This window comes from Python bivittatus, unplaced genomic scaffold (assembly GCF_059951505.1).
Source record: "Python bivittatus isolate LINGU-HERP-01145 unplaced genomic scaffold, Pbiv_v1 ctg000610_np1212, whole genome shotgun sequence".
Lineage (NCBI taxonomy): Eukaryota > Metazoa > Chordata > Lepidosauria > Squamata > Pythonidae > Python > Python bivittatus.
Window position 1 is genome coordinate 40,888,148 of NW_028277088.1, and position 25,774 is coordinate 40,913,921.

The following is a 25,774-nucleotide window of genomic DNA, read 5'->3' on the forward strand; positions in this document are numbered from 1 at the left end:
TTTCCTCCTGATTTCTGCTTACTCAGCTTACATATCAAATACACATCTCAACATTAGAAAGTACAAAATCTAAACACTAGCCTTTTGCTGACTCTCCCTTCTCTATCCTCTTTCTTGGGAGAGTCACTGAATTTGCTAGACTAACATGCTGCACTAAGATATACTGTGGTTTATTGGATTTGGCATATTTGGTGTGTGAATCCAACCACTGTAGTTTGTAAATTATAGTTTAGAAACTCAGTTTTATCTGTGACCCAGGCCCCCATGCATTTTTCAACAGACCATGATTAAAATAAACCATGCTTGCCACAATGTTTTAACGAAACCAGTTCAACAGGACTTAGCACCGAGTAAGCTTTCATACGCCTGAACCATAACTCTGCTCTTGCTCAACTAGAGTCAAACAAAGATCTAACTTCGCATAAATGTGCTAACATCAGTCTGCTTCTTTCTCTTGCTGACGATTCCGCTTCCGTATTTACTGGACCGTAATAACTCTTTATTCAAAGTTATTGCGACTCACAGAAATATTAAAGGAGATCATTGCAGAAGTACTTCTATCGCCTGCAGTTGCCTTTGTAAAACCTAAAAAGTAGTTTGTTTAACCGCACTTAAACGAAATTGTACGAACAGAGAAGAGTTGGGGATGGAATCGAAAAAGGATGCAAACGCAGCCGCATCCACGCCCACTCAGATGTTGTACCGAATTCAGTGCGGCTTATTCCCAGGAAAATTGGAATGATTACCGGAAGTTAACTGGCGTGGACTTCTGGATTCAGCCATGCATCGGGTTGTACATCTAGTCCATAGGCAAAAGCGGCAAAACGCCCGGGCTACAAACTTAACCGGCCTGTAAAATCCAAACGTGCAAACTGAACAGAAACACGCGTCGGTTACTTATCGAAGTAGACTACACTTCCCAGCAACCCCCGGACGATGGAGTTTTTCGGCTGTTCGTGGAGGCGGGCTTGGAGGCGGGCTTGCTTCGCCTGGGTCGGCGCTTCATGGCGGCTGGAGGCTGCTTCGCCGCGGCCATTGGGGGGATTCCGGCGCTCCGTTGCTCTGGGCTTGTTTTCGGCAGGAGCGTCCCCTCAGCGACCTGCAATGGCTCTGCCTTCCGCCCCCTTGAAAGTCTGCATCGTGGGCTCAGGAAACTGGTGAGTGGGAAGCGCCGTTCGCCCGGCGCTGGCGGGGGCGTCAGCGGAGCCTGCGCTGCCTTGTGGCCGGTTTTCGTGGGGAGAAGCCCCCTGCCATTGCTGCGCCTTTCGCCCCCTCCGCGAACGGTGACAGCCTCCCGAAACGGGGCGCGGAGAGGTTTCCGATTAAGCCCTGCCGGGGCGCTGTTTCGCCGGCCAGGTGCGGCTTTTGCGCCTCCCCTTTTTGCAGAGGGCGCTGGGGGTTGAAGGTTGCCCGTTCCCCGCTTGGTGTGGAAATGTGGTGGTTCCAGGTGAGTCCCTTCGTTAGGAACCGGGACGCTGGGCTTGAATGTCCATTGGTGGTGGTGGTACTTCGCCTGCCAAGAGTTTAACCCTAAGCCAGGTACCTACGATGGCATTCTCTCAGCCAGGCTTCTCCACCTGGATATGCTGGGTGAGAGAATGGTTGAAGATGTCGTCCAACACGGCCAAAGCACACCCGTGGGGAAAAGCTTGTGTAAAGGCATTGCTCTTGCAGTGACTGCAATGCAAAAAACAGCCCACATAATTCCATGCCCTGTGGCACAAATATTTATTTATAACAGTTACAGTCCATTGGCTCCAGAGGGTAGAACCAATCACAGAATTGGAAGGGGCCATTTTATTTATTTTTATTTATTTATATTTCAAATTTCGACACCGCCCATCTCACAAAAAAGTGACTCCGGGCGGTTCACAATAAAACAACAATAAATATTAATTAAAATACAATAAAAACAATATAAAAATACGGTAAAAATGGAATAAAACCAAACACATATGCAAATAATAATATCTTCCATTACATTTGGCTGTAAAAGAGGCAAATTCCACACTGATAATCATTAGAAAAGAGAGTGAACATAAAAATGCAAGCTTGTAATGCCCTATGGTGTGTCTTCATCTGGAGCCCTTTGCACACTTCTGGTCACCACCCTTGGAAAAAGATATAATAGATCTTGGAAGAAAGTGTAATAGATCTTGGGAAAAAAATACAAAAGAGGGCAGTCAAAGTTATCAAGGGTCTTGAACACTTTCCCCATGAATATTTCAGCTCTTTAGTTTGGAAAAACGGTTATTGTGGGGAAATGCAATTGAGGTGCAAAAAATCATGGATGGCAAGGAGAAAGAAAATCCTTTCTCAAAACATTGGGGCCAGAAGCCATCTAATGAAGCTGACTGGAAGGAGTGTTAAACTGGACAAAAGGAAGCACTTCTTCACGCAACACATACTGAACCTGTGAAATTCATTGCCACATAAGAGACAAACGGCAACAAACTTGGACAGCTTTAAAAAGGGATTGAATAAATTTGTGGAGGACAGTTCCCCTTGTGAGGACTCGGTGTAGATCCAGGTTGGGGCAGCTTCCCTTCAGATACGAGGTGCAAGGAAGCATTGGTGGGAGAAAGGTGTGTCTTTGTCTCACAAGCATTGCAGAGAGCTCTGGTTGGTCCCAGTGAGAAACAAAGGACTTAGGACTAAGATGAGCCTTTGCCTGATCCGGCTGGGCTGTTCTTATGTTCATCAAAATGCCTGTTAGAAATGAGGCATGTTCATTATGGAAGATCACTTATCTCTTACGTTTTTTTCCAAGAGTAATAACCTAAATTAATCCCTACATTTCCCAGGTCTAGAATCTGCGATATTTAAATTGACTGGATCAAACATTTGTTTCAGAAACCTTCAAAATGCTTCCGTTCTATCTTTTCTCTCACGTTAGCAACATTCAAAGTGGTGCTAAGAATGCTTATTTTAGGAACTGTAAAACTTTCTGTTTCCTTCCCATTCTTTGAAGGGATAGAAAAGTATCTTATCAGTTCGTTCCACTCTCTCTTGCATAGTTGGCTGAAAATGAGAATGGGTCCTGAACATATACCGGCATCTATATGGACAATATGTATGTTTGACCATGAGTCTATCCCTGTTTTTCAGTTGCTTCCATATGTAGACTAAACAGTTGGGTTCATATGACACTGAATAAAAAATTAACCAATTACACTTTAGCCTACTGTAACAATTGTGATTCACTTATGGTCCATTGAGCCATGTAAATCAAGAAAATTGAGTTACTTCACTAAAATATAAATAGAGGAGCTTATAGGTTGAAAAATGTTGTTATTGATGGGGAACTTATCTCTGTTGAATATATTTTGCTGACAAATTCATCACAAATTCCAGCCTGATTTCAAAAGAGACAAGTTCAATCATTTATTTTAAGTTTGGAAAAACTCCCCAATTAAGACCATTAACAATATTTGAACAATGCTCTATGTGCCATATCAGTCAAAATTGGAGAAATATCTTTAATGTTATACAGAAAGCTCATATCAAATATGATAGTTCTCTTGAAATTCTTGAAAGGGATGGTAAGTTTTTTTAAGATCTGAACAATGAATCAGCTTGGAATGCTTTTCAACCTTAGCAACTTTAAGATATGTAGACTTCAACTCCCAGAATTCCCCAACCAGCATGCTGGCTAGGGAATTCTGAGGGTTGAAGTCCATACAACTTAAAGTTGCCAAGGTTAAGAAACGCTGCTTTATGTCTATATGTTTTTGATTCCTTCGATCTGTCTTGGTGAGTCATCAAGAATTGAATATAGAAATAATAACCCTAAAACCCTATACTCTTAAAAAAAAAAAAAAAAAAAGGATAGCAGTCAAATATTTCTAGACAGTGTCGGAGAAGTTGTAATCAGATTGGTGAATATGATAATCTCTGTAATGCCCATTTAGTTGTTTGTTTTGATCTAATGTATGAGGAAATTGGAAAAATTGAGTCATTTTGTACTGTAAGTTGATTTTGTTGTCAGTTTAGTTTCTGTATTTCTCAAAAATTAAAAACCATTGTAACTCGAAACATTTTTTTGTTAAGGGCCTGATTACTGTTTTAATATACTGGAAAACAAAGTGCCTCTTTCGTTCAGTCAAATGTTTGGGAAATTGTATTGTGTTCAGTGAAGATGGAAATGAGAGACAGTGGAGGACTTCCCTTTGGTGCTTTAGGGGCATAGTAAAAAGGGGCAGAATTTTGGTCTACCTATTTAAGCCTCCACTGGTTGTATTTGTCAAAGGTTTTCTATATATTTGATAACATAAGAAGAGGTGGGTTGGGTCTTCCTAACCATCTACCCAAGTAAACATTTTGTCACCAGAGTTGACTTGCCAGAAGCTGAGGAAACCCACAGACACAATGCCAGTCATTGGAGGAGAGGGTTCCAAAATGTGCTTAAACTACATTTTTGCATTTGTTAGGTTTTTCTTCCATGGAAAATGGATATATTTCCTCATATTAATTAATGTACTATTAAAAAGAGGAGAGTAACTTTTTTTACTCATTAAGTTCTGCACTCCACTTGAGTAAATTGAGCAATTAAAAAGCTTTTTAGTCTTTCTTTCTGACATCTCTATGCAGATGCTATTATGGAGTATTTTAAACGTGGAGTATTTTAAACTTCACATTCCATTCACTCTTGTCTTAGCTTTGTTGACATATCTTCTGCAACAAAAGCTGACAAGAGACCTTTCGGACTGCTAAATATAATCAGTGGTTTGTTAGTGCTGACTTCACTGCTTAAAGGACATAGCTTACGTGAGTCCAGTTGCACATTTGCAGAAAAATGTACTATTGTGTTACTATTTGTAGAAGTTCCTAGAAATAAGGCTAGCAGAACATTAGCAGGGGTTGAGGAAATGGAACAATCTGCTCTTTTGCAATTCTGTTTCCCTTTGTTGGCTGTTAAATGAATCATGGATTACAATAAATTACTTTGCAATAGAAGAGCCAGTTTGGTGTAGTGGTTAAGGCACCAGGCTAGAAACCAGGAGACCAGGAGTTCTAATCCCGCCTTAGGCAGAAAGCCGGCTGGGTGGCCCTGGGCCAGTCGCTCTCTCAGCCCTAGGAAGAAGGCGGCAGTAGCAAACCACTTCTGAAAGTCTTGCCAAGAAAACTGCAGGGCCTAGACTAGACAGTCGCCAAGAGTCAACACTGGACAGGAATATAGAGCAAAAATAGGGGAGCTTTTTCTGCAAAGAGAAAGGTGAAATAGTGACAAATCTTTCAAGCCTGGGGCCCTGATAGTGCGGCTGAGCCCAGTTTTTGGTTATATTGACTGTGAGGGTTTTGATTATTCTCAGCTGCTATTTTATGCTGTATTATGTCATTTATGTCTTTAATTATTGGTTATGCTTTTATTCTGCTTTTGTTTTGTTTTAATTGTTAGCTGCCCAGAGTCATGTATATGAGATGGGCAGCCATATAAATTTAATTAATAAATAAATTTATCCCCTCATCGTTTATTTTCAAAGAGGTATACTTTGTTTAGTTCTACTGACCACCAGGAGGCAGTATACACCTATTTTCATTCTATTTGGAATTTGTTAGGTTTAAATCCTATGGTGGGTTCAGGCCTTCTACCAGGAATTAAACTCATGGACTATGGCACTTGAGATGTCTGTACAGAGTGCATTAGCTTTAGGAGCTTTCCTGGCACTGGGGCTCAGCAGTGTTGTCCACGAGTATGAAAGTTGTGGAAAACCTGGTGGAAAAAGAGCATGACATGACATAATAACTGTATCTCTCTGTCTGAGAACTTTACAGGGATGGTGAATAGTGTAACTATATCATTCTAAAGATAGAGTCTGTTTAGTTCTGGGGGTAATTTCATAGTACATTGTGAACATTGGTTGATCCAATCAAGTGTTTGACCAAAATGTATGCATAAAGTATTATTAGCAAATGCTGGCATATGTTCTCTTTTCTATAATTCGTATTAATATAGTAAAAGCAATCTTCTTCCACTTCTTTTCCAATCTTTCATATCCCTCTGACTAATATTAATAACTGTTCTAGTAACTTTCCCTAATGCAAAAATAGACAGCAGTTGACCTAGTTTTGACCTTCACAGCCAGAATATTTAGGCTGATGATCTCAGTGAATGAATAGCTTCATCACCTTTCTTCTGATGAATATACACGTTTTTAAACTAGCCTGTAAGAATTTTGTTGGGTTGATCTGGAAGAGGTCTAGATGGATTTTGGTATCTGCAGTTTGGTCTAGTGGTTAAGGCACCAGGCTATAAAGCAGGAGACTGAGTTCTAGTCCCACCTTAGGCACGAAAGCTGGCTGGGGGACTTTGGGCTAGCCAGTCTCTCTCAGCCCAACATACCTCACAGGGTTCTTGTTGTTGTGGGGGGAAAAAGGAGGAGGAAGGAGTATTATATATGTTTACCACCTTGAGTGACTTATAAAAAATAATAAAGGCGGGATAAAAATATAATAAAGTAATTAAATAAATAAAATTTGGAATAAGAGGAATAGAATGTCTTGCTACTACCCATGCTGATTAGAGCCAATGGGAGTTGTAATCAAAGTTATTTATAAAACACCAGGCAATTTGCCCTTGCTTGAAACATTAAGACCTAATGAGGATAATGTTTAAATTTTTATGAAGGGATTAACAAAATAAATAATCTCTAGAAGAAAGAGAAATTACTATTTGATTTCTCCCCAGTATATAATTGAGCCATCTGGGTTTTGTCAGCCACACCCAAGAGTAAACATTCAAAGAAAAATACTAAAAGCTTGTAGGGGTGAGTCTACAATGTAAAATGTTAATGACTTACCTATTACCATTGATAATGTTTGTTATTGTTGTTGGCAGTTGTGATAAACTATGGTGGATCTGCATTCTCAGTTCATTGTGAGGTGATCTATAAAAGTCTCCCTTGGCTATCAGGCTGTTCCCATTTCTAATTCTACTATAAACCATGTGATGATTTCCACATAGAAAGTATGAAAAGGAGATGTGTATGAAAAGACTGATGCATTCAGGATAGGATGGGGCATTTATCTTGTGACTTTCTAAAATTTATATGTTGCTTCATGGCTGCAGAGAAATACCTTTCTACTGACAAGAAACATACATCTCCTATAACCTCAAGCAAGTAGATTCTCCTCCTTTTAAGAAGAGCTGGACAGCCACATGGACTGTCTAACTGGTGTTCCTCCACTTTGCAGAGAATTGGGCTCGATGAACCTTGTGGTCTCTTCCAACTCTACAGTTCTATGATTCTGTGAACTGCAACATTAATCCAAAATGTCTAAAATGAAACAAATGTACAAAATCTTAAATTGACAAAAATGTTCAGAATGGTTGAAATGCAATTAGAGATGTATGTTCAATTTTAAATAACAGTCCTACTGAATTCAGTGGTCAAAGCTGGTCACGACTAACTGTCACACTGATTCTAATGGGAATAAAGCATGACACAGATTCAGTCCCATGTACTCCTAACCACAGAAAAAACTGCATGTGCTTAGTAGAGAGTAATTTGCAGGGGCTGCAACCATGACATTTCTCTTTCTATGATAGCCCCGCATTTGAAAATTATACGAAGTAATTGGACACATTATCTGATTACTATATTTCCTTCCTTCCTTCCTTCCTCATTCTTAAGCTAGCATATTTTATAATGCATATAATTATTTTCTTTATTTTTGCAGGGGGTCTGCTGTGGCTAAAATAATAGGCAATAATGTAAAAACATTGCAGAAGTTTGCTTCTACAGTGAAAATGTGGGTTTTTGAAGAAACTATTAATGGAAGGAAACTTACAGATATCATAAATAATGACCATGAGAATGTGAAATATCTTCCTGGATATAAACTACCAGAAAATGTGGTAAATATTGGAACAGATATATGTGGGCTTTGGGCTGATATTTCTCAATACCTTCTCTCTGATATCACATGGCATACAATTTCTGAAAGTAAGAAAATTGTTTTGGAAATGTCTGGTCTTTCATGAATATCTTCTACCAAAACTGTTACATGAACATTGGCCACCCATAACCTCACTTAATCTCAGTCTTGGCTTGTTATTTTTACAATATGGGGAGAAATAAGGTATCTTTCCAGAAATCAAAGAAAATAAAACAGTTTTCATTGACATATTTGTTAAATTTCAAAAGAACAGTTGCCATTCACCACAAAAAATCAAATATTCCTGTGAAGGAGTCTTTTCATTAATTTTATTAGAATGCTTTAGTTATATTTTTTAGAATAGTTTTTATTAAAAGATTTTATATATATAATAAATACATTGAAAGAAAAAGATGTAAATGTGAAAGAGAAAAAAAGGAAAAAGACAAAGAAAAAAGGAGATAGAAAAAAGGAGAACAGAAAACATGAAATATAAAGAAATGGCTTCCGATCTTCCTCTCGGCAGTTATACATACAATTATAATCAAAACTCTCTCTCTAAGATTACATCATAATTCCCTTCTTTCTATAACCTTTCTAATCATCAAAACCATAAGTTACAACATCATTTTTTAATGCAAAAAGCCCAGAATGCTTTGGTTATAAATATGTTCCAAATTTGCTTATTTCTCTCTATTTGCAATTTGCTTATTTCTTTCTATTTGCAATTGGATATTAACATCTTGGCTATTAAATTATTTATCCTGGAAATCTACAGTTTTCCAGTTCCAGCCGAATGCATCTGCTGTAATACAGTGTATCAACAAGTCTTATTGAGTATGTGTATTTTTTTTTATTTTGAAATTGTTTCCTTTTGGCCTTAATAATTGAATTTGGTATTTCTACTAATTAAATGTAGTTTAAAATAAGAATTGTGCATTGAGTATCTTTGAACGTGATTACACATGTTTTCCCTTTTTCTTTCCCAAATATTTTTTTGCAGGTCGCAGTCTCAAATCTGAATGAAGCTGTGAAAGATGCAGATTTGCTGGTTTTTGTTATTCCCCACCAGTTCATTTATAAAATCTGTGATGCAATTACTAAGCATGTAGCCAAGAAAGCTGTTGGTATAACTCTCATTAAGGTACAGCAAATAAGATACAAATGTTTCTTTTCATGTATAAAACAATACTCTGTATAATTATTAAACAACTGTTCAATAGGGTGCATAGAAAGAATTCTATAGAAATATAAATCTCGGAGTCCTGGTGATGAGGTGTCAATGATAGCATCAGGAATTACACCTTCTTGGCCCTTGTGATTCAGACCATGAACTGCAGTCTCACTCACCCAGCCCATAGAAGCATGGAAGGGCTGCCATCTCCAAGCATGGAGAACAGAAGGTAGAATATATTCAGGAACAGGAATATATGGTGCTGGAAATCAGGATATATCAATCCAAGCTCTGCTCAGGAGGAGGCTGAGAGATTCCTGAACTAACATTCCCACCTGAATGCAGTTTGTTATTGGAACAGCTGTCTCTGACAGCCAAACCTTCAATGCCACATGCTTTGCTGTGAACTGTCCTGTATTTAGTTCTCACTGTACATTTTCTTGGAAAGTTTGGCTTTCCTTTGACTTAGACAATGAATGCTCCCTTGCCCAATGCACTAGGGCTACTGGTATGAACCTTATTGCCTTTGGGCTTGCGCTGTATACATCTCCTGCTGGATTTACAACTTTAATGTTGCTTAGCTAACTGACTTCAGCCTGGGGGACCCAAGACAGACATATCTAGTTTAATTTGGTTTCAGTTTTGGAGCTACATGTAGAAATCATCAGCTACTTCTTCAGTGTATATGTGAACTTGTTTTACCCTCATCATCAGCACTGAATCCTAAACAGCTTTTAAAGAAAACAATCAGCTCATGTCCCAAATTGGAAGTTTTGTGTTTCTGAGTCTCCCTTGAGACATGAGAAGCTACCACAGAAAGAGAAAATTGGCTCCCACCCCACTCCTAGTACATGGGGAGTGCACAATTTTTCTCTGATCAGAGACTTCCACTCAGCCTTAAATGGAATGGGTGGTGTAAACTCTGATAAATAATTGGTGCAGCAAAGCAAAAACTAAATTAGATATAATGTTGTGTACATTTTAAATTTAATTAAAACTAAATATATTCAGTATGACTATTCTCAATTATATATTTAAGAATATTTCCTTTTTATCATGTTAAAAAATTAGTTTGGTAGTAACTTCTTGAAGTTTCTGGAGCCATGGCTTTCAGAGGCCCTATATGCCCCTATAAGTCCTAAAGATTGTATACCTCTACATTTCAGTTGTTCTACAGGCTTCTTTAGATCTGGTTTTTATTATGTGGTGGTGATGACTACTGTATTGATTTCAGAAACTATATAAATGGGCTTGGGGAGAGGGAAGATTGGTTCAAAAACGAGTTGTAGTTGTTCCCTCCTCTGTTTTTTAGCTGATACAAATAATTTGGAAAATATTTTCCTTTTTGATGTTTTGCTCCTTTTAACTAGATTTTAATGGAAGCCCTGACTGAAAAATTGGGCAGGTTCAGAAACAGCTATACTTTTGTCAGCTATGGTGTTCTAGTAGAGTAATGCAGAACATTCCACCTTGTTTTTGAATAGTCATTGAATGAGATGGGCGGTGACAAATTTGATAAATAAATATTTAAAAATAGTGATTTTTCTACATGTGGAAGATGTTGAAATGAAGAAATGCTAAATGTTGATTTAATACAGGGCAGAAATGTATTTGGATCAGGATCTAAATTCCAAAAAAGTATGCTTAAAATGTGTCATGTCTGATTATAACACTGTAGCAGAGCAGATACACTGCACCAGTGAAGATTAGACAATTCTGTATGCTGTACATATGCCATTGTAAAGTCTGTCCGCAAAAACTATTGTCTCCATTTTCTTTCCAAAAGCGATTATTGATTGTAATTGTTGCCTTTCTGTGTTTCCTGCAGGGAATAGATGAAGGCCCTGAGGGACTCAAACTCATCTCTGATGTAATTCGAGAGAAAATTGGGATAGATATCAGTGTGTTGATGGGAGCAAACATTGCCAATGAGGTGGCTGCAGAGAAGTTCTGCGAAACCACAATAGGTAAATTTTGAAAAGCAACATGATGTTTTTCAATAAATACTTCCATTTCAGCATTGTGTGATCCTTAGGAACACCTGCATTTGCTCATGTTTGGTCTGCATGCCTATCCATAGTTAATCTGGAGTAGTAATACGTAGGTCTCATTGAACTTAGTGATGCTTAAATTTGCAGAATGTCATTACATACAATCCTCTCTAACAGAAGCAAGCAGCAAACATACAGTGGGCCAATATAGTATTTAGTTAGCCACCAATTGTGCAAGTTCTCCCACTTAAAAAGATGAGAGAGGCCTGTAATTTTCATCATAGGTATACCTCAACTATGAGAGACAAAATGAGAAAAAAAATCCAGAAAATCACATTGTCTGATTTTTAAAGAATTTATTTGCAAATCATGGTGGAAAATAAGTATTTGGTCACCTACAAACAAGCAAGATGTCTGGCTCTCACAGACCTGTAGCTACTTCTTTAAGAGGCTCCTCTGTCCTCCACTCGTTACCTGTAGTAATGGCACCTGTTTGACCTTGTTATCAGTATAAAAGACACCTGTCCACAACCTCAAACAGTCACATTCCAAACTCCACTGTGGCCAAAACCAAAAAGCTGTTGAAGGACACCAGAAACAAAATTGTAGACCTGCACCAGGCTGGGAAGACTGAATCTGCAATAGGCAAGCAGCTTGGTGTGAAGAAATCAACTGTGGGAGCAATAATTAGAAAATGGAAGACATACAAGACCACTGATAATCTCCCTTGATCTGGGGCTCTATGCAAGATCTCACCCTGTGGGGTCAAAATGATCACAAGAACGGTGAGCAAAAATCCCAGAACCACATGGGGGGACCTAGTGAATGACCTGCAGAGAGCTGGGACCAAAGTAACAAAGGCTACCATCAGTAACACACTACGCTGCCAGGGACTCAAATCCTGCAGTGCCAGACGTGTCCCCCTGCTTAAGCCAGTACATGTCCAGGCCTGTCTGAAGTTTGCTAGAGAGCATTTGGATGATCCAGAAGAGGATTGGGAGAATGTCATATGGTCAGATGAAACCAAAGTAGAACGTTTTGGTCTAAACTCAACTCGTCATGTTTGGAGGAGAGAGAATGCTGAGTTGCATCCAAAGAACACCATACCTACTGTGAAGCATGGGGATGGAAACATCATGCTTTGGGGCTGTTATCATGCTTTGGGGCTGTTTTTCTGCAAAGGGACCAGGATGACTGATCCGTGTAAAGGAAAGGATGAATGGGGCCATGTATCGTGAGATTTTGAGTGAGCACCTCCTTCCATCAGCAAGGGCATTGAAGATGAAACGTGGCTGGGTCTTTCAGCATGACAATGATCCCAAACACACCACCCGGGCAATGAAGGAGTGGCTTTGTAAGAAGCATTTCAAGGTCCTGGAGTGGCCTAGCCAGTCTTCAGATCTCAACCCCATGGAAAACCTTTGGAGGGAGTTGAAAGTCCATGTTGCCCAGCGACAGCCCCAAAACATCACTGCTCTAGAGGAGATCTGCATGGAGGAATGGGCCAAAATACCAGCAACAGTGTGTGAAAACCTTGTGAAGACTTACAGAAAACGTTTGACCTCTGACATTGCCAACAAAGGATATATAACAAAGTATTGAGATGAACTTTTGATATTGACCAAATACTTATTTTCCACCATGATTTGCATATAAATTCTTTAAAAATCAGACAATGTGATTTTCTGGATTTTTTTTCCCATTTTGTCTCTCATAATTGAGGTATACCTATGATGAAAATTACAGGCCTCTCTCATCTTTTTAAGTGGGAGAACTTGCACAATTGGTGGCTGACTAAATACTTTTTTGCCCCACTGTACTTTGTGAGGAAAGGGAGGATATTCCTACCAGTTATTCTCTTCTTTTTTTTTTTTTAAGAAATGGAAACTTCCTAAATTTCTAGCAGTGTTTTTAAAAATATCAACAGGGTTGCTGCTGATAACATTTTTATAGGTTCAGGAGTATACCCAGCAATAGTCACTGGCTTCAAAATGACAAATGCTCTGCATGCACTGCACAGTAAAATACACAAATGCATGCAATGCACAGTAAAAAGGGTGATCAAAGCTCTGCCCCTTTTTACTGTGCATTGCATGCATTACGTAAGTGTAAAAAGGCTGAAGTTTTGATTGCCATTTTGAAGCCAGAGACTATTGCTGCAGATGCTTCTGCCACTGCTCTTTAGTGATGGCCTTTTGCTCCCAATAAAGTTACATTTTATTTTTCATTATCTTTCAATACTACTATAAAGCAGCTTTCCTCGAGCAGGAGCCATCCAAGGACTATAATTTCAAGAATTTTCAGCCAGCATTGCAATCCTGGAAATTGTTGTGCCAAGATATCCAGAGATCATCAGATTGAAATATGTGGTGAATAGTGCAATTCAAGATAGGTCTACTCAAAAATAAATTCTATAGAGTTCAGTGAGCCCTACTATCATTCAAGCAATGACAATACAATAGCTTGACCTGTATCAAGGCCTTCCAAATTTTTCATGCATTCTTCTTTATCTTGCAGCTGAAAGTCCTACAATCATCTGCTGCATTGTAGTTATGGAGAGGGTTTTGTACAAGCCTTGAGAAGAGAAGTAGGGACAGTTTTCTGCTCATTCCAATATGTATATGAAAAGATGGGAAGAAATCATACCCTAGTTCTTGCCTTTGTATATGCCTGTTTTGTCAGTAGTATGATTCTTTGATTAATAGGGTAAATCGGGATGCTAGACGTATGAAAGATGTATTGCCTTGGCTGATTCAGTACTAGCCAAAAGGTAAGTTGGTTTGTTCTGTATTTTAATGGTTGTGATACACTGTTACAAAATAAAGAGGCCTTTGTCAGTAAAAACCTACATCAGATGTGACCACTAATAAGACATGACTAGGCAGCATAGAACAGAACACACTTAGAAGACTCATCAGGTGATACTCTCTTGAGATTTCTTGTTTTATTTCTCATCTCTTTATTGAACCTTTCATTCAAAGAAAGTAGGACACTATCTCAGCCATTCCTGTGTGGGTTAATGGTTACTGTGTGATTAGGAAGGATTTGGAGATGCAGCTTGCTGAAGATCCAATGGATTCATTTTAAATTGTGTTGTGCAAAGGTTTTATTTTGTTTCCTGCTTGGAAATGCTGAGATGATAACCAAATGCCATTAGCCATTTTTTTCTCCTTTCTTCTCCTATAGGGTGTAAAATTTTGGAAAATGGACTCCTTTTCAAAGAACTTCTACAGACCCCAAACTTCCGAATAACTGTTGTGGATGATGCTGATACAGTTGAGATTTGTGGTGCTCTTAAGGTAAGTTTTGGCAGGTGGCATTAAAAAAACAAAATTGCCTCCCACCTACTCATAAAACTAGAGAGAAGTTTGCTGAGTGGTTTGTTACAGACCTGATTTCCATGTTTGCTTTCTCTGTCATCTCAACATGTTGGTGCCAAAAGTACCTTATTGGATTATTGCAAATTCCCCTCAGTATGCAGGCAATTTCATCTTCTTCTCTCTTAGAAAGCACTTTGAAGGAGGAGTTCTAGGATTTTTATGGTTGGTTAGTTTAATGATAGGCAACAAGAAACAGGGCATGAACAAGATTCCTTCTATGAATTTTCGAAGCCGCTAGAGCAGAAATGGGGAGCAGACGTTATTCTGTCTGCCAGATCATCTCACCTGTCCCATGGGGCCTCAATTGAGGCTCCAGTCTCACCTGCTGTTCACAAGGGTGCAGTATTGCTGATAACAGCAGTTACATGATTGTGGCAATGGTCAAATTGTAATTTTTCTTGGGTCAGTGATATTAGTATAACTGCAGAAGATGAGGAACCTTCTTGGTGGTAGAGACATTTTCTTATATGCAAGTGGAGACACTTTGGGTTTGCTGTCTGGCATTTGCTCTCCTGCTGTAGATTCTGTAGACCAGATTTCAATAACCAAGCATCAGAGAAATAAACATGGGGCAGAATCCAAATACTTCGGTAAATGCTGTATTTCAGTAGGTGCTGTGGGGTCCTTTTTTTGCCAACTCATTTGAACAGAGAAGGTTTCAGTAACTAAGGCTGCCAAAGTACTAAAGCAAACACAAATATTAAAAGAAGACTTATGTGTTGTTCTTCTGCCAAACAGCATTCCTAACCCTCCTCATCAAAATTTGCCTTTAGAATAACAGTTACAGCTGTGAGATGCTGAAAGAACATCTGCTGCACAGATGCATATATTTTGCCTAATCACTTCCATTGAATGTATTTTTATGGTCTCTTGACAACAGGCTGAAAAAGATACTTAGTGAAATCTTTCCTTTCACATTTTAAACTTTTTAAAATCATTGATGAAACTTTAAAAACATTGCAATTAATATTTCTTGTAAAACATTGCAGATTAGTTTGTAGTATTATATGTAAACTAGCTATAGAAATATATATATTTCTATTGTATAAAAATTATAGATTTTAAAAAGAAACCTAAGCTATTATATATCAGGAAGCTATATGGGGAAAAAATCTATACTAAACTACTGGGGGTGGGGAGGAACCTAGGACTAAAATGATTAATACGCCCTAGAGAATCAATAAAAGAAAAAAGACATGGCTTTTTAAAAACCAAATAGTGATTTTTAACAACTAAGCAAAAATTTTAAAATCACAAAAAATATATATATATCTAATGCTGAATTTGAAAGAAAAAAATTAAGAAAAAAACCTGACTACTTAAATTATATTAAAAAATCATCATTATTACTCTATTTTGAACAATGAAGTAAACCTAGACCACACAGAATCATATTTATTCTCCAGCCTTGGCTCTTCTTCGGAGCAATGCTAATTGAAAGGACGTGAACAGACAGGTCTCTTTAAGCTAATGTTTAGAATCTGAAATATAAGCACACTTCCATGAGCACATAATCACCTTTTTCACCACAGTCCAAGCTCAGTGTAGCCAAAGTTCTTAACAGAATGAAAGATTCCAGATTTTGGGATATAGTTTAACTAAACATTAGAAATCTTTCCTTTCAAGTAACAGGCATGTTGGATTGCTGTCAGCAATATCACTGTTGAATTTCCTTGGTGTCATCGAGACAAGAGGTCTGGAGGCATTTGCTAATCAGTAAGAGGTTGCCTGTATTGTATTTTGCCTTTTGATATTGATAGAAGAAAATATATGTAGCTCACAGTTGAACTGTGGAGTTCTTGGTGCTCTCTGAGCTTGGTCATCATCAGTGCCCTGATGATGTTACCTAGCTGGATAATAAAACACCCACAAGCAAACAACCAAGCTCAGAGAGCACCAAGAACTCCAGTCTTCGTTGTCAGGGGCTAGTCTAAGGAAAAGTAGGTAAGTAATTTCAGAAGGAATCCCCTTGCCTTAAGATAGCAAAGAAGTGTCAGGTTTCAGATGCTGAAATTATCTAATGGTGTTTTTTCACAAAGCCAGTTGCAACTCACTGTGTTTGCAGCTATGCAAGAAATAGGCCTCTGACCTGTCATACACAGACCCAAATGAAGGAAGCTATCCTCTACACTGGGAAAAGCAAGGAGGGAGTTGCAAGAGGTGGATGCAAGGAGGAGCCCCAAAGTATTTTTTCCTTTCTTTTCCTCATACTAAGTCCCCAGTTTCCCTTCTTGTCACAACCTGTTTGGTGATAGAGGAGTTCACTTTCCCCTTTATAGTCAATTAGATCCCACAGGAGAAAGTTGGAATTGGGCTCAGTTCGTGCAAGGAACTGCCTGATAGTTGAATGCTGGGGTCTGATTCACATAGAATCAAGATTTGTAGCCAAGATGTATAACCATGGTTTATTAAGATTGCTAGTATCCTGGTTTATAATTCTAAGTGACATTGGATGGGTTCTCATATTGCAACACATCTTTTCATCCACTGATGGGTCTCCAGGCAGTGAGGCTTGTAATTCCCAGAACTTCAGCCAGCATGGCCACTGGGAAGTAATTTGATATAATATCATATCATATAAAGATGATATACAGCCAGCAAAGTTGGCTAGTGTAACTGCTTTTCAACTGTTGTTGCCCAACTGCTGTTCAGTGTATTTGCACCACAGCCACGAGTGATCAGATAAAATGTAAGACTGGTTCTGGAAATTTGTAATTGTTTGGGACTCTTCAAAATTACCATACAAATCAAACTTACCTTCAGAAATCAAAGAGTTTCCTTTCTTCGAGTTGCTTGTACCAGCAGATAACATTGTGGTTTTGCCATACACAAGGCTGATTCTCATGGTTCACAAAGGGGTGGCTTACCAGTTTGATTTAGAAATGTGCCTGCCCAGAAAAAAGACAAAAGAATCTGGGAGGGGTGGGGGCATCCTACAGGTTAGAATGGATGACATAAGCTGCTATACCAGGTTGCTTCTGGGCGAGTGGCTTCTTGGGAGTGGCTGTGCCCATTATGGTTATTAGTGAAAGCCCTATTATTAATGATACCATTTTGTGAGAGCGCTTGCAACATGTTTTCAAAATTCCAAATGGGCTTGCTGGCACCCAAATATTGGGACTCCTGTGCGAAACCAGGATCCAGCATTGTGTGTGCATATTGTTATGTTTTCTTGACTGGCTTCATTTCTAGTTTCTTCTAAGTTACTATGTCTTCTTGAACCTTTGCTGCTTCATAGCAATATGGTGTAGCTCAAATACTAACAGTCCTCTGGAATTATGTAATTGTAAATAAATGAATTTTCTGTTATTCTGAGGAGCATTATTCTGACTTTCCACAGCCTGGTGATCAGGAAGTATAAGAAATTATCTATTTTTCACATTGGCCTCAGCTAAGCTTAACATGCATCAAGGAAATCTATTTTAAATTATCCATTCTGGTGAAGTTCTCTGCAGTTCACTGAATCTTAATTCAGTGTTATGATCCATTGTCTGTCTCCCTCTGTTGCATATAAACTGAAAAGATATTCCAGTTCTTGTAAAGCTACAATTATAGTACAATGTCTTCTTTCTTAATATGCAGAAAGTACATTTGCAAATTGCATGGCTTTATTTAACCACACTTACTTGAATACATGATCTAACATGATTACTTGAATAAGTTCACCTAACATGCTAAACCCAAACCAAACAAACCATTATTAGGTTGTTCATTTAGCTGGGATCACATATCAGTTTAGTGTGTAAAGCACGAGCCATTATTTATTTTGACTTGGAGGGGCTCTCTAAAATCTCAAGCAAAGATTTCCCCAACCAGCTATATAAAATCCTCTTTTTATTGAGAAATCAGTGATTAAATCTGGAGCTTTATGCCTGCACAGATGCTACATTACACTGCCTTAGGCTTGTCATCAAAGAAAGATAACAGATTTGAAGCAAATAGCCTGCTGCTATGTGGTAACTGGCTTCCAACAGAGATTTTAGTATAGCTTTTCTTCTGCACGTTTAGTGTTTGGCAGGGTTTTTTTATTTAGCTATTTAGTTATTTATTCAATTTATATGGCCATCCATTTCAAACATATGACTCTGGGTGACTAACAAATAAGAAAAATAACAAGATAAAAACATCATAAAAAACAATAAATAAGATAAAGCCAACCATGTGAATGAAGCCACTGTTCTCAGCAACAGTAATTTCCCATTAGGTATGAATCTCTAGGAATTAGAGGATAGGGGGACATGAGTTGCTATACTGATCCAAAACTATACACGGAAATTTGGAAGACAATTCCTTCAGTGCTGAACTTACTGATTTTCTCTTTTAATGAAAGATGATGAATTTTGTAGCTGTTGAGAACCTGAAATGTGTGTGGCATGTATGTAACTGTAGCTTCAGTGATTTCTTCAATCATCCTGGTGTCACTTTGTCTTTTCTCTGTCATCTATTTAGAACATAGTGGCAGTGGGAGCTGGTTTCTGTGACGGTCTTCGCTGTGGTGATAATACCAAAGCAGCTGTCATTAGACTTGGATTAATGGAAATGATTGCTTTTGCCAAGATCTTCTGCAAGGGGCAGGTCTCTATTGCCACTTTCCTGGAGAGCTGTGGGGTTGCAGATTTGATCACAACGTGTTATGGTGGCCGCAATCGAAGAGTGGCCGAAGCATTTGTTAGAACAGGAAAGGTATAGTACTTGTGGTGTTTTGGATACTTTCCCTCAACCCAAGAAGTTGACTCATTTGGAGTGATTGTGTAGCACTTTGTGGCTGTATTAGAGGGTGAAAGGGCATCTTTTGAGCCTAGTTATAACTTATTGGGTTTATGGTTCTGTAATACAACTGCAAACTTATTTTTTTATATCTAAGCAGGACTGAAATTACAGAATAGCCAAGGGGGGCTGTTTCCGTTTTTTTTTTTTTTTTAATGATGATTTCCTTAGCAATTATTTTTAGAGGACTCTATATTAGTTTTGTTTAAAAAAAAAAAGTAAAAAGAAAACAAATCCCACCTAATAGTTAATGACCACTCTCAATCAGAACTTCAGAAATTGCCACAGAAGAAGTAGCTGTGTTAAAAGTAATGGTAAAGCTAGGCAAAGTCATAACCACAATGCCAGTGTCCTCACAGACATTGCAGACAACAGATTAGCTGCAAATTGTAATAAGAGTAGAACTTGATAATTGCTTGCTTTTGAAGTAGATTGAGGGCTAACCAACTAAGAACTAGGAAGTATGATTTCTATCTGAAACTATTAACAAACAGGTGATGTGGGGAGTACTAGTCATCTTAGGTTCTTATCTGTATCTATGAACCTTAGAAATACTTTTTTTTTTAACATTCAGACTATTGAAGAATTGGAGCAAGAAATGCTGAATGGGCAGAAACTTCAAGGACCACAGACTTCTGCAGAGGTGTATCGTATCCTTCAGCAGAAAGGTCTGGTGGACAAGTAAGTAAGCTACTAATTTGCTAATTTCTTCCTCCTATTTTCAACCTCAGATGCCTCCCAAATCTGCTTCAAAACCTTTTGGATCGTTTGGGACCATGTTGGGAAGTGAAGTGATCTTCCTCTTCTACTGAGTCTGCCAGGAATGGGATATTAATGGGTTACAAAGCTATATATTTAAATAATCTCCCAATAATAATATTAAAATATAAATTGTCTCATTCTGCTTGTTCTGATAGAAAACCAAACCATAATTTTATCTTGGTGCTTTTTTAAATTGGTATCACATTCCAATAATAAGAGAATGTTTGCATGCTTGATTACTTGAAATTCCAAAAAGTGTTTATCCTAAGTCCCTACAATAGTATTTTTCCTGCACTCACTGGTTTATTTTCTTTAATCAGAAGCAATGTACCAATTTGTTTAACTGGCAGTTACTTTTAGGACTTGTCTTTATTCTATGTTCTCCCCCTCCCCACCCTATCCCCTTGGGCCCTCTTGTTTCTCTGTTTTATTATAAGATCTACTAATAGATCTTAGTACATCTATTAGTACAGATATTAGTATATCTGACTGCTCATTGGAAGGATTGATAATGAAGCTCAAGCTCAGATACTTTGGTCACCTAATGCAAAGAGAGGACTCTTTGGAAAAGACCCTGATGCTGGGAAAGATTGAGGGCAAAAGGAGAAGAGGATGGCAGAGGATGAGATGGTTAGATAGCATCACTGAAGCAATGAGCATGAAACTGAGCAAACTCAGGGAGGCAGTGAAGGACAGGAAGACCTGGCGTGATATGGTTCATGGGGTCATGAAGAGTCGGACATGACTTAACGACTGAACAACAACAACTAATAGAAGACAAAACAGAGAAACAAGACCTACATAATAGTTCATAGAGTGGTTTGAAAACTCCAGCAGAATTTGATTTTCAGTTCTTGTGATTTGTGAAGTTCTTGTGTTTTGAAACGGAAAATAGCTGGAACATTTTGGTCTTCCTGCAAAGGACAAATCAGTCTTGAAATTCGTGATATCTGGTTCTCATTTTTAACATATCCATGGCAGGGAGGGACAGGAGAGATATACATGTGTTGTTGTTTTTCTTAGTATTTGTCCAGCATGGTTGTAGGGCCCACTTGTTTTACATGATGCAACAAGGGGTTTTGTTAATCACAGAGCCAGAAGCAGATCTGTGCTGAGAGAGAATGACTTGCCCAAAGTCACCCAGCTGGCTTCCATGCCTAAGGGAGGACTAGAACCTGGGTCCACCCATTCCTAATCCAGTTCCTGAACCACTACACCACATTGGCACTGTATATGGGGCATTATGTATGTGATTTAAATAATGAGTACATTGTAACATGATCTGGTAACCTTTGCCTACAGAATATAGTGAAAAGAAAAGGAAGTTAGATATTTTCCCCCTCTAAAGTTTTACACAATTTAGCTGCTGTATTTTTTTAATGTACTCTACTTTCGTAATTTAGGGACCAGTGCATTTAGATATACTTGCCTGAATAGAAAAAAAGAGATGAACATCAAATAAATAAATACATGGTGTCTCAAATTCTTTTTGGTCATCAGAGCATCATGAAAGGTGGACACTGATAGCTTTCATCCTCTCCATCCACTAAGATGATTGCCTGTCTTATTTTTTAGGTTTCCACTATTTACTGCTGTTTATCGAATCTGCTATGAAGGAAAGCCTGTCCAAGAGATGATCTCCTGTCTCCAGAGTCATCCAGAGCATATATAAAGCATGTTTACCATTGTCACATTTCCTGCCTTTTCATACTCATCCATGAGCTCAAATTAATGTAATTGGTTTCCCTACTCCATGAAGAAATTGTATGTATATCTATGGACTTCTCTAGATTGTTTTTATTTGGTGTTTATTATACAGCTCCTAGAATACTAGCTGTTATTTTTACTGACTAAAATTTAGGTGGCTTTCAGCTATACTGCGCAAGACTTGCACACTCCTCAAACTTTGTAATCTCCTTGCCCTATTTAAAATGCTTGATGTTTCTGTAAGCGTAATTCTAATGCTTCCTTTTAGATAAGTGGAGACTCATCTAGATTCCCCAGTGATTTAAGGGGGAGATACAATCTAGGGCAGGGCTAAGGCACTGCAATACTCCAAATGTTATTGGACTACAGATCCCATCAGTGCTAGCTAGGTTAATAGCAACAAGGAGAGTTTTAGTTGTTAACATCTGGAATCTGTAAATCGAGCACATCATGCAGTATCACCTAGAAGCTGTTTGCTAAAGTATAGTAAGCTTCAAGAACACGCATTTAGCTTTTCAATCAGATTTGGACATCTTGTATGGCATAGATTACAATTTAATGAGGATTACTTTAGTAACATTTGATTGGTGGGGGAGTAGCATTAAGTTTTTTAAAACTTAGATTTTAAAAATAATTTATTCTTAAAAGTAATTTGAAAAATGGACATTTTTAAATGTGCTTTTTAAGTGATCGTAGTCTCTTTTTAAGACAAAAAACAAAAAACCTGGCTTCCCAACCTAGTAAGTGTGTGGGAGTGCAGTTCCTAAGGTCTCCCGCTCTATCTGGGTATGATGGGAATTGTGGTCCTAAATACTAGTAGGATTGCTGTTTAAAGCAAAATCTGCTCCCCCATGTTTATCCCTTCTCTAATTTGGCACTTAGCTTTCTCCCTTTTCTCTACCTAAGCCTAAGAATTTTAGGTACCAAGTCAAAGCATTTTTTGATCTAGCTGTGATGCGTAACATCACACATTTTTTAGAAAAAACATAATCCTGTGGATTTATATATGCAGCTCCAAAGCTGCCCTTATCCTAGTTGAATAAGATTGAAGTGATGACATGGGCATATATGTGAGGATGGGATGTGGCTGTGTGAAAGTTTTCACATGATATGTAACAAGATTGCAGCCTATTATTACTTGGGTTGGCCCACTGCCCAGCAGTGCTTTCAGGATGCGTTTTAACAACTAATCTGCTGTCATGCTCTGATGTGTCAAAACTGTACTTAGGCCATGAGGGGTCAATGAGGGGGAGAGTTAGGTTGGTGTAAAATCTTTGTTTCTTCAGCATATTGTTTGTCCATTTGTGGGATTAAATTAGAAAGGGCCAGAAAGAGATACTTCAGTTCTTCTTTTCTCCAGCAAGGCTCTGATATGGGAGCCTATAGCTTTTACATTTAACTAGCAGCTGCACACGTGCTTTGTTTTTGCAGTATCCAGCAGTCCAGTGCTTGAGATATTAATATACACCAGCCCTTCACCAACCCAGGGTATGACAGGCCAGTAAAAATCTGAAAATTGTGGTCTCCACACATTTGAATTCTACTCAGCTGGGGAAGGCTAGTGCAGACAACTTAAAAGGACTTGTTCTGATTGTACCCAATAGTGAATGTATTGGTAATTCCCATTACCCCACAAATGTCCCTTACTATGAAATGTGCTACTGTTATAGCTATTTTTATTTCAGTGCCTTTTTTTTGCTCCTGTTTCAATTGTTGTTTGAGTTGCCTTTAGAAATCCATTTAACAGGAGCTCACTTGTTTTTAAATGGGAACCTTTCTCCAAGATCTTGGTCTCTTCAGTTGCCTTGCTGTCATTGAGACTTTGAACTGAAGTTACTTAGATTTAAAATGGAACGAGTCAAAGAATGTAATAGATTTCTCTGTCTCCTTGTTAGGGATGGCTATTTAGAATGGGAGTAAGATGTTTTTGGGAAGAAAACTAGCAATAAAAATTACGTTGGTTAAATAAATAGCAGTCTGGGATTAATAAACTATGTAAAGCCATCTTCCCAATTGCTGCCTTCAGATCTGTAGAACTACAACATCTGTCATTTGTGACCAACATGGGTAGTCCAACTCTTCTGGAAGGCACTTGGTTAGGGGAAAGCTGATCTAACGTATATTAAATTAATCTTGTGTGAATACTAGTATTCTTGATTATTATTAAGGTTAAATTAATACCTCATTTTTTCTCCAAAGAGCTCAGAGTGGCACTCCACATGATTCTTCCCTCTACTTTGTTCTTAGAACAGCCCTATGAGGTAGGTTAGGCTGAGAATGACCAGCTGAAGGTTATTCAGTTTGCTTAATGGCTGATTGGCAGGCTTTAAATCAGAATCTCCAGTTGTAGCTTGACATGGTCATTGTAATATTATACTGACTACATTTATTTTACATACACTCCCTAGCTTCAGAGGCATCCATTTAGGATAGTATATTCTCCTATTGAGCTCATGCATCCCCCAAACCACTTTTATTATCAATAGCCTGTTTTAAGTGCCCTGAATAAGGTTATTGTATGATTTTTGAAGCTATAAAGATTAAAGAGGCTGACCCAAGCACAATAATTTCACAGCTGGGTTCACAGTGAAAAATTGGAAATCAAGATTTTTAACAATTTTCTATACCATTGTTTTTTTCTTCCTGTTCAGAAAATGTTTGGAAATTACTGATAGATACAGGCCTCTGAGTTTTCAGTGGATGGCAGTCACAGTTGACTATATATGTTAAGCATTATTTTTGCCCCCTTTTTTCCCTTCTAAAACTTTTCTGTATAAGGAAAGTGTGACACATGAAGCAGAATCTAGAATCTAGGTAACATGGTGTAAGAGTGGAGAACCTGGGACCCTGCAAATATTGCAGGACTCCAGTTCCCATTAGCCCCAATCAGGGTGGTCACTGATCTGGACAAGTAGGAGCTGTAGTCCAACAATGTCTGCAGGGACACTGAATTCCCACTCTTAATGTAGAAGAGAAACAGCTCCCCAATTACTTCAAATAGTTCAAATAATGCTCAGAACTTGACCCAAATCTTTCTCAGCTTAGAGCCCTCCACATGTGTTGAAACTAGATGTAGTCCCAGCACATCCGGAAAGCCCTAAGTTGGGCTGTTCTACACCAATGAAAACTTGATACATTTTTTCGTTTTGTTTAAGCACTTAATTTTCTAGTAATGAAAAGAATGAAGATGTTCAGAACTTAGAATGGCTTGAATACAAGAATGTAATGAAAAATGTTTACACATTTAGAAGGGCACAGTTGAGAAAAAGCTAATATCAGGAATAGAAAGCACATATTTCTCTTTATAGTGTCAAAGCCTACTAGGCCTAATATGAAGTGACTGTTTTTCTTTTAATATTGAATCTAGATTAATAATATTTCTGCCATCATTCCTAACACTCAATATGCATAACCGTTTTGTATATGAGTGTGTTTGTAATATGGTAAAGGGCTCTGTAAACTGAATGCGATGAGTTATGCATACTGTCAAATCATTTAAAACTATTTACTCCATTTAATGGATGAAGCCTTCTTCCCATGTGATTTTTAAAATCAGATGCAAGTGTTGGTAAAAGATTTATCCATGTGTCACTCATTGTTATTTTTTTCAATAAAACATAACATTCTGTGTTTCTTATTTGTACATTCAATGCTGTAGGATTATTTGTTATTCTGTCAATTGTATTTTCCACTTTAATTTTTTTCAGTAAGAGAACAGGAAAACAGAAGGTTAGAGAGTGCTACTGTCTTTGTCTTCATGCCTGGTTGGTTAAAGTAACATAGCAACTTACAAACAGAAATTCAGGTAACACAGGAGTTGGCCTAATAGTATTTAATAGTAGTATTTTTCTTTGGTATGGACATATCTAATAAGTACAAAACCTATTTTTCCCTACAACAACAACAACTCGTATCAATACAGCTTTTATTCATACCAGATAAAATGTGAAAAAATAGAATAAGGTGGGGAAGGAAAATAAGGACATCTGCACGTTTGTGCTCAAATGTAGCATATCAAAGAATATCTCCAAGGCTACAGTGTGAAGTACACTTACTTTTTTTAATGGGTCATATTTCTGGGTAAACATACGTAGTGTAGCTCTAAGTACTGTATA

At 38.1% G+C, this 25,774-nt stretch overlaps 1 protein-coding gene across 2 annotated transcripts; it reads left to right on the forward strand.

Moving 5' to 3' along the window:
* Window positions 1-967: 967 nt before the first annotated feature.
* Window positions 968-25,309, forward strand: GPD1L (glycerol-3-phosphate dehydrogenase 1 like). 2 transcript variants are annotated; one of them, XM_007438762.4, is made up of 8 exons: window positions 972-1,157; window positions 7,681-7,858; window positions 8,882-9,022; window positions 10,881-11,019; window positions 14,230-14,342; window positions 18,873-19,106; window positions 19,765-19,871; window positions 21,528-25,309. In XM_007438762.4, exons 1-8 carry the CDS (start codon window positions 1,105-1,107, stop codon window positions 21,622-21,624), a joined length of 1,062 nt encoding a protein of 353 aa, XP_007438824.3. In that variant the 5' UTR covers window positions 972-1,104; the 3' UTR covers window positions 21,625-25,309. The 2 variants fall into 2 exon arrangements, with proteins under 2 accessions (XP_088006987.1, XP_007438824.3); XM_088150861.1 differs by lacking the exon at window positions 7,681-7,858 and having other exon boundaries at window positions 968-1,157.
* The last annotated feature ends 465 nt before the right edge of the window (window positions 25,310-25,774 follow it).